The 17,446-nt window shown below is 40.6% G+C and overlaps 1 protein-coding gene across 4 annotated transcripts in view; it reads left to right on the top strand.

The window, feature by feature from the left end:
- atxn7.L (ataxin 7 L homeolog) overlaps window positions 1-17,446 on the top strand; it is a 119,140-nt gene that overhangs the window by 81,878 nt on the left and 19,816 nt on the right. For all 4 annotated transcript variants that reach the window (XM_018256712.2, XM_018256714.2, XM_041589275.1 and 1 more), the window contains 2 exon segments: window positions 6,625-6,874; window positions 13,478-13,740. In XM_018256712.2, coding sequence (XP_018112201.1) covers window positions 6,625-6,874; window positions 13,478-13,740 — 513 coding nt within the window.

Genomic DNA, 17,446 nt, shown 5'->3' with positions numbered 1-17,446 from the left:
CTCTTTTATCATTCCTTTTTTTCTGTCTTTTGCCCGCTTGTCCTTTTTTTTTCCTTTCTCTTTCCAGTCCTGACTCGGAGCGGTGTTAAAGTCGTTGATCAAACTGGATAATCTGGCAAACGAGGGATTAAGCTCTTGCTAGCAGGCCACATAAGCCATTCTGAAATGTCATTTGAGTGGCTTGGCCAAAGTTCAAAAGCAGATGGGACTTGGGTTTGCTATTAACTCCGGCGAAATGCTGATGCTTGCAGGAACGGCAGGGGGTTTGGGACCATGTCGTACTTGTTTGTGTGGCCACTCGCTTGCCCTATACCTGTACACTTGCCACTCTTGTGACTCTTCTTATGTATAGAATGCTATTTCTTTATTTAATGATGATGCATTAATTATTTGTGCTGTTCTAACACCATGAATGGAGCTGAAGCCACATGCACTTCCACGTGAAATTAGCCTTGTGCTGTTGGCCAGATTTTATCTTTCACGCTACACCATTCTTTATGCTCTTAAAGGAACAGTTCAGTCTAAAAATAAAAACTGTTTAAATAGGCTGTGCAAAATGAAAATCGAATATAGTTAGTTAGCCAAAAATGTATAAAGGCTGGAGTGACTGGATGTGTAACATAATAGCCAGAACACTACTTCCTGCTTTTCAGCTCTCTAACTCTGAGTTAGTGATTATAAGGGTGGTCACATGGGACATAATTGTTAAGTGAGTTTGCAATTGATCCTCAGCATTCAGCTCCGATTCAAAAGCAACAGTTAGGACTAGGGTTGTCACCCGACCGGTATTTTACCAGCCTAGCGATAAAACACCTGCCAGGGCCGGTATTACAAATTTACCGGCAATGTAGCTGCTGGTAAATTTGTAATACCCTTTAAAAGACCCCTCGGCCTGCCCCCAATCCCCTGTAAACTTTGCTTTTGCCCTTCGTCTTGAAATCTTTGCACCGTGGCCCGCCTCCTTTAAGGTCATGGCCTGCCCTTTTTGAAGTCGCACTCCACCCCTTTTTGTTCCTGCCCCCACAAGCTGGTAAAAAAATTAGGAAACCGTTGCAATCATAGTTATAACCCATGTGACCACCCTCAAGTCGCTGATTGGTTACTGCCTGCTAACCAATGGAAAGCAAGAGAGCTGAAAAGCAGGAAGTAGTGTTCTGGCTATTATGTTGGACATCTAATCACTCCAGCTTTATAAATTACATTTTTGCCTAACTAACCATATTAGAAACATTTTTTTTATTTTGCACAGCATATCTATTTATACAGTTTTTATTCTTAACAATTTCTTTCTCCTATAATCCAATATAGGATTTGGGCCCTTTAAATTGCTATTACCTGCTTATGTTAATTTACAGTAAGGCTACGTTCTTCATATAGGCTACATACGTAATGGTCTTTATTACCGCTTGGAATATGTTTTGAGTGTCTATGAGGGTCCTGTACATTATAATATATAGGATACAGGTTGGGCATACATTGAATTTCGGGCAGTATATTTGACATTCATTTGGCTCATTGTGTGCACAGAACATTACTCCTCTGCGAATTGGCATTTATACCATGAATGGGATATATATTAGCAGTCTGCTACAGAAGAAGGCATTATGGTAATTATTCTAATGGTGACCCGAGTGTGATGCAGCATGGCAGCTCCCGTAAATACGTAGATGGAGAGAAGAAATCAGCTCACCGTGAGAGTAGAACAATGTCATTACCCAATCGGGCTGTTGTTTTTAATAGGACTGCATTGGTTAATGCATATTTAGGTCTCAGGAAAGCAAGCCCTGAAAAGTGAAAGTAAAGGTTCTTTCAAATAATAGTATTGTGAGATCTGAAAATAACCCTGGATTATAAGTGCAGCCTATGTGAATATTATGTATTGTATATAAAGGACATTGTGACTGTGATACTGTCTACTTCCAAAGGGAAGGCCAACCAAATTTATAGTTAAAGGGAAAGTAACAAAAAAATGAAAGTTTTTTTTAAAGTAATAAAAATATGATGCAGTGTTGCCCTGCACTGGTAAAACTGCTGTGTTTGCTTCAGAAACACTACTATAGTTTATGTAAACAAGCTGCTGTGTAGCCACGGGGGCAGCCATTCAAGCACAGGATACACAGTTGATAACAGATAAGTACTACTATAGTTTATATAAACAAGCTGCTGTGTAGCCATGGGGGCAGCCATTAAAGGAGAAAAGGCTCAGGGTACACAGCAGATAAGCTCTGTAGAACATAATGGTGTTATCTGTTCTCCACTATTTAACCTGTGCCAAATTTTATATTTATATATATATATATATATATATATATATATATATATATATATATATATATATATATATATATATATATATATATATATATATAGGGAATTTCATGTATATGCCCATTTTTCTCTGCTAGGTAGATTTTAGCATCCCTTACCATGATTTCAACATTGGACTCGATATGATAAGTAATACAAATTACAGTGTTTCTGGTTGCCAAGGTTGTCGGCTGTGGCAACAGTATTGGATTTAAAATACCAGAGCAATGAAAGACAGAATACAAAAAGCAAATAACAGATGTGAGATTTTAGATGATAGAGAGAAATTAATGGAGATTTTTTTCCCCTCGAGCTATGTAGTATCAGCCATTATAAAGTGCTGTCACCAGCAATCTCGCTTCTGTAATTTTCCATTTTATTATTTTCAAGTCCATTTCTAGAGAAAGCTACGGTTCCGCTGATAATACAGAGATAGCGGTGCTGCCCATTAAATGCCATCACTAACTGGCGGCTCCTTACCAGAAGCCATGGAACTTCCTCATAGGGAATCTGGCAGTTAGAAGCATTTCCTCTCATTCTCATTGCTGTTTATTTCTCTGATCATTAAGCAGCTGCCTGTACCCTGATATCAAGCCTTTTTGCAACAGCATCATGGGATTGTTTTCTGCAAAATGCATGTCGTACCTTGTATGTCTATGAACTTAAAGGACCAGTAACTTCATTTAAAAAAAAAAAAATTGTTCGTATAGAACAAAAAAAACAAAACACAAAGACAAATTAAACTTTTAAATCGCTAAGTCTTTAGCTTGCGCTCCTCTTCAGAAAAGGCGATCCATCGTGCAGAGCTCGATTTCTCCTCCATATAGGAGATAGCCAGGGAGGAGAAATTGAGCGCCGCATGATGGATCGTCGCCGTGACGCCTTTTCTGAAGAGGAGCGCAAGCAGTGTTTTGGTAAGTTATTTTTTAATAAAGACTTAGTGATTTAAAGTTTCATTTGTTTTTGCGGGAGTTTTTTTTTCGTTCTATACTAATGAATTTAAAAAACAAAACAAAAATGTTACTGATCCTTTAACATGAATGAAAGTCGACTTGCTGTGCAGAGCAAAGCTTCTGTCCTCCCATTGTTAGACTATTGTAAAACATTTAAGGAGAAGGAAAGCTACAGAAGCAGTTTATTGCCAATAGATTAGCCACAATAGTGCAAGCTACAACACTATATTTATTCTGCAGAATGCTTAACCATACCTGAGTAAACCGCTCTAGAATCTCTTGCTGTTTAGGATAGCAGCCATATTAGCTTGGTGTGACATCACTTCCTGCCTGAGTCTCCCCCTGCTCACTCATAGCTCTGGGCTCAGATTACAGCAGGGAGGGGGAGAGAGGAACAAACTGAGCATGCTCAAGCCCTAGGCCTGGAGGTTTAAGCTGAAAACAGGAAGTCAGATACAGAAGCCCATGAGTACACAATAGAAGGAAAGAAATGTGCTGTTTCTTTTGACAGAGGACTCAGAGCAGCATTACTTTGAAGGTTTACTGTTGTATTTATATAGACCTTTCTGATAAAGCTTATTTAGATTTAGCCTTTCCTTCTCCTTTAACACTGATTCTGAGCAAGCCGGAAGTTTACTCCTGCAGAAATTGGCAGATGCTACCCAGTCTGTTAATATGTATCTTCGCTTTTTGCAAACACGGAGATTAGTTGCGTTTAGTGCAGCCAATCACAAGAGTTTAGGATTTATAAATGAAAACACAATCATTTGTCTTCTTATGTGACATTTTAATGGAGTAGCACCAAGACTTTTTACTGAGCGAACAACTGTTTGTAGAGATTACCGTCATCATCGTTTTTAACTCGCTGCTTTACAGTCATTTATAAGAGGAAGAGCTTACAATCTAAGGGTTGGGAGTCCTCTGCTGGGGTTGGGTGCTGTGCCTTGTGATTCCTTTCTGTCCAGCTGATACTTTATTCTCTATAATACAATTAACGTATCGACAGTGCAGTAGATTCCTTGTATCGCTTAGTAACAAGAGACAGAATATTTGAATTCATAGGGCGGCACTGCTTTATATTTTATACCGGGCCTAATAATATCAGATATAATCATATCATATAATATAAATGTTTCTTTCTGGCTTCACTCCCCTTTCTGTGTTTAGCCTGGAGAAATGAACATCGGATGATATAAATAACACGGTGTTTGTCAGGTTGACTAATTCTGTTTAATCTGTCTATAGATGGGCGAGTTTCCTGTAACTAATGCTACTAGAGAGCCGGCGTTGAGCGTAGATAAAATCCTGTCATCTACTGTTAAAAAATGATTTTTTTTAAGCAATGTTTTACTTCTCGTTTTCTTTTTATTATTGTAAGCGGCGTGTCCGGGCTGGGAAGAAAACCAACGCAGGCCCTTTATTTAGTTACAGCAGTGCTGACTGCACAAAAGAAATGTCTGGCGTAAATACAGGGCTGTCCACCCTCTCTCTCTCTCTCTCTCTCTCTCTCTCTCTCTCTCTCTCTCTCTCTCTCTTGATCTGAGCGAGCGTAACTGAGAGAAGGCAGCATGTAGGCTGCAGGTGAACCATAAATCACACTGTAAGGCGGCAGTTGGCACCTTCGTAAGATCTCACACCAATGCAGCTGACTGCCGGCACATAACACACAGCACTAGTCTGGGAACAGAGGTCTCTGGCCTACAGTTAAAGGAGACCTAACCCCAGAAAATTAATGTGGCTAAAAATTTCATATTTCATACCTCCCAACTGTCCCATTTTTAGAGGGACAGTCCCTCTTTTGAAAGCTCAACCTGCAGTCCCTCATTTGTACTGGAAAGTAGAGTCCTGCAGCGGGTCGGGTACTTACTACTTCCGATGATGTCACTTCCAGTTTACAATGACAGCACTTCCTGTTTTACTCTTTTTTTTGATCACGCCTACTTCTGATGTCACTTCTAGTTTACAATGACAGCACTTCCTGATTCTTGATGGTCGCGGGTCTGTGTTGAGTATAAGGTACTTGCGGTTCGGGTAGCGGGTCCAAGCGGGTAAGAAAGCAGGTCCGGATTGCAGGTTGCAGGTAGGCTACGGGTTCCAAAAAATGGACCCGCGCAGGAAAGTTTTTCTCTGCACTGAACAGCCAGAAAAAGAAACAAAGTTTTTAACTTAATTGGCTTTTGGCAGAGAGCCCAGAACAGTCGCAACAGAAGATAAGATACATTTGTAACAATTCAAATGTATCTAGACAAGCAAATAAGTATTTGTAACAATATAAGATAACAGGTCCCTTGGGAAAGTTAGACTCACAGCTAAAAGGGCAATTCACCTGGAAAATATAACTGGAAAAAAACACAGAAATATGTTTGAACTTTTATAACCTGTGAAATTTTGTAAATTAGGGAGTGTGGTCACAAAAATGGACATAGTCAAAAAATTTTGCAACGCTACGCACGGCAACTTTTTTGTCCTTCTTTTTATTTCCAAAATGTGGGGAGGTATGATATTTTATATAGGGAACTTATTGCACGAGGCTAAAGTTTCAGCTTGTCAATAGCAGCAATGATCCAGGACTTCAAACTTGTCACAGGGGGTCACCATCTTGGAAAGTGTCTGTGACACTCACATGCTCAGTGGGCTCTGATTGGCTGTTGAGAAGCTAAGCTTAGGGCTCGTCACTAATTATCCAGCAGAAAATGAGCTTCCCTGGCTGTAATATAAGATGATGCTACAGGTTTTCTGAATATTAAATTCTGATGCTAATTGCACTGGTTTCTGTGCTGCCATGTAGTAATTATGTGTATTAATTACTAATCAGCCTTATATTGTGACATTTCTATTCTATGTGTACTGTATATTGTGAGTGGGTCCCTAAGCTCAGTAAGTCACAGCAGCACAGAACATGTGCAGTGAATCAGCAGAAAAGAAGATGGGGAGCTACTGGGGCATCTTTGGAGACACAGATCTTTACTGCTAAGGGTAAGGGCAAACGCAAAGATTCTGGGAGATTTAGCTGCCCTGCGACAAAAAGCCTCTTCTTCGAGCGACTAATCTTCTGGAAAAGCCTTCCCGCCAGCTAGAATCTAAATTGGGATGGCACTTGGATTGCTTCGTTCTCATTGTGTGCCTCTACCCTAAAGGGCTGTGGTTGCCTTGGGCTGGTACTGAAACCCAAAACATAATGTACAACATTTCTAGCTACTGCTTTAGTTTTCCATTAATGGGGACCTGAAATGTGGAGGGCAGTTGATTGGATGCCCCCTGCCTTTTCAGTGCCAATGAGATGCCTGTATGATTCAAGAATGTGCATAATAAAAATGTGTCCCCCTTAACAAATGTCTTACCAGCCTATTTTTGTTCACGGCAGAAAGAAGACACAGCTCCATAAACAAAACGCCTGTGACACCGCCATCCTCCTCGATGAACTCCCTGTATTCCACTGTGTCTTCGAAAACGAAACCAAGCGGCGGCGGTTGCAGTATCACGCGCCCGCCCGCTAGAAGTAGTGCCTCGTCCAACTCCAAGCTGATGAAATCTCCCAAAGACAAGCTGCAGATCGGGGGAAGCAACCGATCAATGCACCCCGTGCAACACAGCAAAGCCCCCCAGGAAAAAACGTAAGTGATCAGCAAGGAGCGGTGGGAATGATGGATAATCTATAGGGAATACGTTGGCGCTCTATAAATGATTAGTAATAACTTGTACAGTCATATTAATGGCTTATGTGATGTGGAACACTAGACTTTGTTTTATTGGCGTGTAAGGCACTCACTCCACTTGTAGGCCATTAAGCCAGACAATCTGAAACCTGTGAAGGGAAAAAGGACACTTACGCCATTACCCCTTCCCATGTTTCACCTTATGGCATAGGCTCAGCAGTCTGACAATCATTCCTGTACAATTGCTCAGCTTAAAGGGATACTGTCGTGGGAAAACGTGTTTTTTCCCCAAAATGCATTTGTTGATAATGCTGCTCCAGCAGACTTCTACACTGAAATCGGTTTTTTAAAAGTCGGGATGCGAAGAATCCAGGAGTCAGTTCGGGATTCGGCCTTTTTCACATATGCAAATTAGGATTTGATTTGGCCGGCCAGAAGGATTCGGCCAAATCCTTCTGGCCGGCCAAATTGAATCCTAATTTGAATATGCAAATTGGGCAGGGAGGGAAATCATGTGACTTTTTTTGTCACAAAACAAGGAAGTAAAAATGTTTTCTCCTTCCCACCCCTAATTTGTATATGCAAATTCTGTTCGGTATTCAGTCAAATCTTTTGCATAGGATTCAGGGGTTCGGCCGAATCCAAAATAGTACTCAAAAGAGCATAAAAAAAAAGTTTTTTTTATATTTAATTTTGAAATCTGGGGCTAGACATATTTTGAGTTTCCCAGCTGCCCCTAGTCATGCGACTTGTTCTCTGATAAACTTCAGTCACTCTTTACTGCTGTACTACAAGTTGGTGTGATATCAACCCCTCCCTTTCCCCCCAGCAGCCTAACAACAGAACAATGGGAAGGTAACCAGATAACAGCTCCCTAACACAAGATAACAGCTGTCTGGTAGAGCTAAGAACAACACTCAATAGTAAAATCCAGGTCCCACTGAGACACATTCAGTTACATTGAGTAGGAGAAACAACAGCCTGTCAGAAAGCAGTTCCATCCTAAAGTGCTGGCTCTTTCTGAAATCACATGACCAGGCAAAATGACCTGAGATGCGCCTACACACCAATATTACAACAAAAAAATACACTTGCTGGTTCAGGAATTAAATTTTATATTGTAGAGTGAATTCTTTGCAGTGTAAACAGTGTCATTTAGAAATAAAAACAACACCATAAAAATCATGACAGAATCCCTTGAACTGCCTGAGCAAATCTGAGGCATGTACAGTATGAACAGCTTTACAGTTAAATGCCTGCATGAGGAATTCTTCCATATCTGTAAACCTGAGACAAATGTAAAGAATGGGTTCTCTGTGTGTCTTTACCTTGCTGTCAGGGAAGCAATGAGCCTGTATTAGGGGTCCACATCCACACACCCCTAATTTATTTGAAACAGTGATATGCCATGCTCTGGGAGTACTAGCAACTTACTCTGCTTCTAAAAGGCAAACTGACATTTGGCTGCACCTTTGTAAAACAGCTAAGTGTAGGTTGCAGATGCCTGCCTTTGAACAGGTTAGGCTTTATGCAGTGAAACATTACACTGATATTGAGGTTAATTGATTTTTAATCTCCTACCTGTTGTCTCCGAGGCTTTTGGCATTTGTTAAAGGCAGTGTCACACAGGGCACCTGTAATGTCTCGCTGTGATGTTATATCAGTTGTGCTAGTGAGGAGTGGGGTAATATTAGTAATTGGGCACAGCTGGAGCATCCAATGGGATAGGCTCACAGGTATGTTGCACCTGGTGCTCCCTCGATCCCTTACCTTAAATAGGTCTGTGCATATATGGAGTATTTTATTTATACTATCTAATGTAAAGCACTGCATAACTTCTTTGCTCTGTATTCGATATTCTTATTAAAGGGGATGCTCACTTTGCATTAGGGTTACCACTAGGGATGCACCAAATCCACTATTTTGGATTCCTTTCGAACCCCTGAATCCTTCACTAAAGATTTAGCCGAATTCCGAACCGAATCCTAATTTGCATATGCAAATTGTTTTCTGACAAAAAGTCACAATTTTCCTCCCGCCCCTAATTTACCACTAGTTTGCATATGCAAATTAGGGTTCAGTTCGGCCAGGCAGAAGGATTTGGCTGAATCCGAATCCTGCTGGAAAAGGCTGAATCCTGGCTGAATCTCAAACCGAATCCTGGATTCGGTGCATCCCTAGTTACCACCTTTGGGCGTTCGGGAGTCCAGGCAGGGGGTTGGGGCAATGACTTAAGGGAGCCGATAGGGTGACATTTCAGGGGTTCATTCATGATGTCAGGGGGCGGCGTTCTGACGTGGCGATCAGTGATTGGTTGCTTGCCAATTACCCTACTTAAAAATGGGCAAAAACTGGAGAGGTGGCAACCCCATACCTCACAACTGTCCCATTTTTCTCAGGACAGTCCCTATTTTGACAGTTCAGCCTGCAGTCCCGGGTTTGTTACTGAAATGTCCTGACTTTCTCTGGGTTAGGTTCACAGTTATGTTGCACCTGGTGCTCCTTCTATCCCTTACCTTAGATAGTATAAATAAAATACTCCATATAAGCACTGACCTATCTAATGTAAAGCACTGCATAACTTCTTTGTGCTGTATAAATAAATAATGATTATTTTAGGTGGCAACCCCACATACCTTCCGACTGTCCCTTTTTTCACAGGACAGTCAGTCCCTATTTTGACATCTCAGCCCGTTGTCCCAGGTTTGTTACTGAAATGTCCCAACTTTCTCTTTGATCTCCTGCACTGAACAGCCAGAAAAAGATTCTAACTTAATTGGCAGAGAGCCCATAATAAGTGGCAGGTGCACTTAGATACATTTGTAACAGTTTAAGATAAGCAAAGAAACCATTGTGACAATTTAAGATAAGCAGTCTTGTGGGGAATATAAGACTTGCAGCTTAAAGAAAAAGGAAAGCTACTGAGGCAGTTTATTAACAATAGATTAGCCACGATAGTGCAAGCTAGAACACTATTTATTCTGTAGAATGCTTTACCATATCTGAGTAAATAGCTCTAGAAGCTCTCTGTTTGTTTAGGATAGTAGCTGCCATATTAGCTTGGTGTGACATCACTTCCTGCCTATCCCTTCTCACTCATAGCTTTGGGCTCAGATTACATTTGGGATGGAAGAGGGAGAAGGGAGAGGGAGAGAGGAACAAACTGAGCATGCTCAAGCCCTAGCCCTGGAGGTTTAAGCTGAAAACAGGAAGTCTGATACAGAAGCCCATGTATACGCAATAGAAGGAAAGAAATGTGGTGTTTCTTTTGACAGAGGACTCAGAGCAGCATTACTTTGAGGGTTTACTGGTGTATTTATATAGAGCTTTCTGATAAAGCTTACTTAGTTTTAACCTTTCCTTCTCTTTCAAAGGTCAATTCACCTTCATTAGCAAAACTGTAATAACACATAAAAACCACAGAAATTTGTTCAAACTTTCATAACCTGCCAAATTTAGTAAAATTAACATGGTAAATAGGGGTTTGATGCTCTGCGCAGCAATTATTTTGGTCCCTCTTTTTATTTCCAAAATGGTGGGAGGCATGCAACCCTACTCTGCATTGACATTCAGTACATTATAGATAATCCTGTTCTAAGCAACTGGGCTTCATATTTATTTCCAGGCCTGGACTGACAATCTGTAATTTCCGGTAAATGCCAGAGAGGCTACTGTAAGATGCCATAGTCACTATTTAAGGGGGCTGTTTGGGCCTCTGTGTACCTGAAATGCCAGGGCCTATTTTGAATCCCAGTCCTGACCTGTTAATTTCATATAAACTGAATCATCAGCCTTCCTGTTCTGCTGCCTTAAAAATGCAGTAAGGTTGTCAGGGATCACTGACCCCGGCAACCAGATCCCAAATTATAGCTCTCTTCAATTGGTCTTCAATTCTCTAGGGCAACATGGAGGAAACATTGGCCGAATTCAGAAAACAAATCGCTCCGATTGCCATCCTGCCGGAGATTTTCATTCTAGCTGGCAGGAAGGCAGTTTGGGGAGATTAGTCGCCCCGAAGAAGAGAAGATTTGTTGCTGGGCGACTTATCTCCCCGAAACTGACAGTGTGTCTCTGCCCTTAGTAGGTTTTCCTGTTTTCACAGTTCCTGCTCTCTTGACATAATTTTCTTTTTTTTTTTTGCATTTTGTTCAATGTTTAATTAGCCAAAATTAAATTTTTGACTTTGAAGTGCCTAACATTAAGTGGTAAGGACTCCTGGGGACTAAGGGGGTTGAGGACACCTGTCCCCCTGCAATATGAGTAGATAATAGGATCTAGGCCTCAAAGCCTGCCCATTCTCACACTCCAGATTCTCTGCCTGTCTGTCTTTTTATGAGACCCCTGTAGTAACGTAATCAATTAGTCACAGTAGAACAAAGCCCCTGCAGACTCATTCCATTGTGGAATTACTAGTCTTTGAGGGGATTCTCTCCTATTTCTCCTATAGCATTCACTTTTTTATTCACAAAGCACACAAGCATGAGTTTTTTATTTCTATAGATCAGAGGGTCCTTATAGAATGGATTTCTGACCCCAGTAGCTGCACACAGAGCCCACACTTGCGCTGGGGATATTTGCCTGTGCCACATAAATTATAGGTTGTGCAACAGTGTTTCAGATGCAGCCGACTGCACATTATTTGTGCATGGGAATGACAAAAATGTAAAAAATTTATTTTGCCTAAAGAAAGACCCATTGTCCAGAAAGCTCCAAATTACGGGACGGCCACCTCCCATAGACTTCATTTTAATTCTACTTTTTAGAAATTATTTCCTTTTTCTCTGTAAATCGGTATATTGTACTCGATCCAATAATGTATGCTTATTGCAGGCAAAACCAACCTATTGGGTTTATCAAACTCTTGAATTATATTTTAGTAGACATGAAGTGTGGAGATCCAAATTGTGGAAGGATCCATTACCCAGAAAACCCCAGGATTCTGGATAACCGGTATTATACCTGTAATTGTAAGCAGCTTTCCAATATGGACTCATTACAAACCTCCTGTTTAAGTTAAAGGGGTTGTTCACCTTGAAACGAACTTTTAGTATTATTTAGAGCTGGGGTCCCTGAACCTTTTTTACCCATGAGCAACGTTCAAATGTAAAAAGAGTTGGGGAGCAACACAAGCATGAAAAAAGTTCCTGGGCTGCCAAATAAGGGCTGTGATTGGTTATTTGGTAGCCCCTATGTGGACTGGCAGCCTACAGGAGGCTCTGCTTGGCGCTATACTACGTTTTTATGCCATTAAAACTTGCTTTCAAGCCTGGAATTGAAAAATAAGCACCTGCTTTGAGGCCACTGGGAGCAACATCCGAGCTACTCACAAGCTACTGGTTGGGGATCACTTATTTAGAGAGAGATTCTGAGACCATTTGCAATTGGTTTTCATTTTTTGTTATTTGTGTTTTTTGAGTTACTAGCTTGTTATTCCGCAGCTCTCAAGTTTTTCTAGTTGTTAGTGTGCAAATTCCCCTAGCAACCCTGCATTGATTTGAATAAGAGACTGGAATATGAATAGGAAAGGCCTGAATAGAAAGATGAGTAATAAAAAGTAGCTGTAACAATACATTTGTAGCCTTACAGAGCAATTTAGATGGGGTCAGAAAAGGAAGACAAATAATTAAAAAAAAACTGTAAAAAAAGAAACTACATAAAGACCAGTTGAAAAGTTGCTTAGAAGGTAAACCACCCCTTTAAAGGGGATGTAAAGGCAAAAAATAAAATCCAATTTTTACTTTCTTTAATGAAAATAAACCTATCTCCAATATACTTTAATTAAAAAAATTGTACCATTTTTATAAGAAACCTGACTGTATGCAGTGAAATTCACCCTTCATTTTACTTGCTCTGACAGCTGCAGCAGGAAACTTCAGATGGTCCCTAACTGCTGTGCAGGGAAACGATCACCCCCACCTTACTTTCCAGAACTCCAGCAGCTTTGTTTGTTTCCCTGTAACAATTTGTATCCACAGACCCAGTGCAGTCTGTATATTCTGATTATCAATCAGTCTTCCTTTATCGGCTTCTGGCAGATATTATTTGACTTGTGCTGTTATGATAATTTATGACTATCCCTAAGCATAGCCTCTCAAATGAAGGCCAGACCACACTGAGCATGTGCGTAGTCTTGTTATTGCAAAGATGTATAACAAAGTTACAAGATGACAACCCCCTCTGCCAACTTTAAAAACATAAATCATTTGTTTAATTGGGCTTCTGGTGCAGTAAGTTCATGTTTATACTTAGTATACAAAATACAGCATTTCTAACATTATTCTATTTTGACTTTAGTTGCCCTTTAACTGCTACTGAAAGCAGTGTCTGTCCATTTATGTTCACTGGGGGTTCTGACTTTGGTTCTTGAAATAGTGTAGCCAAATTGACTTTCTGCTGCTTTTATTTAAGAGACCGAACCAGCCCCAAAGTGACCCTTGTATAGTTCTATATCTTGCATATATCTCTATATAAGTGGCACAGGTATCATTGTCCATCCTTTGATTGTGTTTCCAGTTGGCCACTTGCCTAATAGTTGTTTTTTTTTTTTTTTTGCATCTGCAGAATGACACCATCTGTGAAAGTGGAAAAGATTCATCCGAACCCAAAGATCGATGGGATGTTAAAATCTACTGCTGGTCCTGCCTGTTCTTCTACTGTGAGCTCTTCAATAAAGACTGGCCTTAATTGTCCATCAATACCAAAGCCACCCTTGCCTTCCCCTGGACACATACCAAATGGTAAAGGCATTCTCTCCACCACGCCGTTTTCCGAAAAGAAACCCGATGACACGAACAACAGGAAATATTTACACAAGAGATTGTCAGGTAGAGATATTGTGTGTGTCGTGCTGATGTTTGTTTTGTTGGTGGCTATTGCAAGGCAAATATCAAAGGCCTGTGTTTTCTGTCTGTCACCCTTAGGGCACACGCTGCTATTTCGGGAGATTAGTCTCCCAGCGACAAATCAATTCTTCGGGCGACTAATCTCCTCAAAAAGCCTTCCCGCCGGCTAGAATCTAAATCGCCGGTGGGGTGTTACACGGATCACTTCGGCTTTCCGAAGTTTCCAAAGTTTCCTCGTGAGGCAACTTCGGAAAACCAAAATGCTCTGAGTGCCATCCCGCCGGTGATTTAGATTCTAGCCGGCGGGAAGGCAGTTCGGGGAGATTAGTCGCCCGAAGAAGAACCGATTTGTCGATGGGCAACTAATCTCCCTAAATAGCAGCGTGTGTCTCTGCCCTCAAAGGGGTTGTTCACCCTTTCAGTTAACTATTGGTATAATGTAGAGAGGGATATTCTGAGACAATTTGCAATTGGTTTTCATTTTCTATTATTTGTTGTTTTTGAGTCATTTAGCTTTTTATTCAGCAGCTCTGCAGTTTGTAATTTCAGCAATCTAGTTGCTAAAGTCCGAATTACCCTAGAAACCATGAATTGACTTGAATAAGAGACTGGAATATGGGTAGGAGAGGCCTGAATAGAAAGATGAGTAATAGTAAGTAGCAATAACAATAAATGTGTAGCCTTACAGAGAATTTGTTTTTAGATGGGGTCAGTGACCCCCATTGAAAGCTGGAAAGAGGCAAAAAATGTAAAAAAAAAAAACTATACAAAATAAATAATGAAGACCAATTGAAAACTTGCCTAGAATTGGCCATTTTATGAAATACTAAAAGTGAACCTAAAGGTGAACCACCCCTTTAATAAATGGACACTGATTTAGTGGCAATTAGAATTTTGGTAAGAGTTTATTCCGTGTCATAGGCCTGCTGTGTAATCCCACAGGTATATGATATTTAATATTTCTTCCCTGTGCTCCTTATCTGATCTGTAAAAGTGGGTTTTTGGCCTGGTCAAATCACAAGGGTATTTTATATTGTTTTTAGTAGGGATGCACCGAATCCAGGATTCGGTTTGTGATTCACCATTTTTCAGCAGTATTCGGATTGGGCCGAATCCTTCTGCCCGGCCAAACGGAATCCGAATCCTAATTAGGGGCGGGGAGGGAAATCACGTGACTTTTTGTCACAAAACAAGGAAGTAAAAAAAGTTTTCCCCTTCCCACCCCTAATTTGCATATGCAAATTAAGATTCGGTTCGGTATTCAGACGAATCTTTCATGAAGGATTCGGGGGTTTGGCCAAATCCAAAATAGTGGATTCGGTACATCCCTAGTTTTTAGTTTTTTTGGATTGAGCATCACTTTTGGAGTTGGTGAAGTAAACAAATTTTGCTTGAATACAATGTACTGCATTATTGATGTGTGTGTTCTGTCTATAGTATACGAAAAAGTTAATTTCAAGTTAATTTAAATAATGTTGATACACTCCAAAAAAGAACTGCCTCTAGTGGCAAGACTGGCTTGAAAAATGGATTCACTCCCTTAATTACTCCGTATATTGCCCCTTTAAAACTAGGGACTCACCGAGGACAAGAATGACTTTCGGCTTTTTTCCACAGTATTCAGATTCAGCCAAAACAGATGCTTAAATGGGGTGGTTTGCCTTTAAGTTAACTTTTAGCATGGCCTAGGGATGCACAGAATCCAGGATTCGGTTCGGGATTTGACCAGGATTCGGCCTTTTTCAGCAGGATTCGGCCAAATCCTTTTGCTCAGCCGAACCGAATCCAAATCTTAATTTGCATATGCAAATTAGGGGTGGGGAGGAAAATCGCGTGACTTTTTTGTTACAAAACAAGAAAGTAAAAATGTTTTCCCCTTCCCACCCCTAATTTGCACATTCAAATTAGGATTTGGTTCGGTATTCGGCCGAATCTTTCGCAAAGGATTCGAGGCTTCGGCCGATTCCAAAATAGTGGATTCGGTGCATCCCTAGAATGCCTACTTCTAAGCAAATTTTCAATTTGTCTTCATTATATATTTTTTGAATTATTTGCCTTCTTCTGACTCGTTCCATTTTTTTAACGCTTACTTGCTGCAATTTGCATATGTGAATTTGGTTCATTAATCAGCCAAATCCTTAATAAAAAAAATGTAGGTTTTGGCCAAATCACAAAATAGTGCATTCCTATTGGAAACAGAGAGTTGGCAGCCAGTAAAAGAGAGTTAATATTGATCATAATGGTTCCTGCTTATCACACATGAGGAAATAAAGCAGCAATTAGTCGCTAGGCAAAGGGAAAAACATGTTTGGCACATTTATTGGCTTGAGGTGTAATAAAATAAGGGAAATGAACAGGGCTGCCATGTGCAGATAAAGGATCTTTCTGCATTACAATGTAGTAAAGAATATATCAGTACAAAGTCGGAAGTGGGCCAGTGGGACACCGGGAAAAAAAACGGTGCCCCCCCCCAGTCTGTATGTACATGAATTCGTCCCTCCATGACCAGCTAATGTGGGGCCCATGTTATAGATGTGATAGTTAAAGGTCTACATCAGCTTTAAGATTCATTTATAGTCTGACACAGGCTGTGATATTCAGAGACAATTTGCAACTGGTCTTCATTCTTATTAGGGATGCACCGAATCCACTATTTTGGATTCGGCCGAATTCGGCGAATCCTTCGCAAAGGATTCGGCCAAATACCGAACCAAATCCGAACTCTAATTTGCATATGCAAATTAGGGGTAGGAAAGGGAAACAATTTTTACTTCCTTGTTTTGTGACAAAAAGTCACGCAATTTCCCCCTCCACCCCTAATTAGGATTCAGTTCGACCAGGCAGAAGGATTCAGCCGAATCCGAATCTTGCTGAAAAAAAGGCCGAATCCCGAACCGAATCCTGGATTCGGTGCATCCCTAATTCTATATATTATATGTGTGTGCGCGCGCAATTATTTATTTTTTGTTCAGTAGCTCTGTTTGTAATTGAAGCCGCTAACTGGTTGTTAGGGTTCACTTTATACTAGCAACCAGGCAGTGGCTTGACCAAAAGACTGGGCGAGAGGCCTGAACAGATAGATAAGCAAAACAATTTTAATCTATAAAAAATGAAGACCAAATGAAAAGGTGCTAAGAATGGTTTATTTCACTTTATGAATAATTCACCTAAAGCTGGCCATACACATAATGCTCCACTCATCCCAACAGGATTTTCAAACCTGTCCAATAGATTTTCGGGCAGATACCTATGAGGGAGGCAGTTGGGGAGGGCCCATACAAGGGCAGGTAAGCTGCCAAAACAGTCAGAAGGGACCAACTCGGTAACTTAAATCTGCCTAAGTATAGCCAGCTTAGCATTTATTTTAGGGCTGTATTTGTTTGTTAAAATACCGTATATACTCGGGTATAAGCCGAGTTTTTCAGCATCCAAAATGTGCTGAAAAAGTCTACCTCGGCTTATACTCGGGTCAGCGGGCAGTAGCCGATATTGCAGTGACTTTTAATCATTCCTATACCAACAGTTCACTTGGGGAGAGACTGCAATATCCCACAATGCCCTCTGTTGGTTTTATGAAAGAATAACAGTGCGCCCTCTGTTGGTTATATGAAAGAATAACAGTGACTGCAATATCACACAGCGCCATCTGTTGGTTGTATCAAAGAATAACAGTGACTGCAATATCACA

This window comes from Xenopus laevis, chromosome 4L (genome assembly GCF_017654675.1).
Source record: "Xenopus laevis strain J_2021 chromosome 4L, Xenopus_laevis_v10.1, whole genome shotgun sequence".
Taxonomy (NCBI): domain Eukaryota; kingdom Metazoa; phylum Chordata; class Amphibia; order Anura; family Pipidae; genus Xenopus; species Xenopus laevis.
The sequence above is the reverse complement of the archived record's forward strand: the minus strand, read 5'-3'. Positions and strand labels throughout refer to the sequence as shown.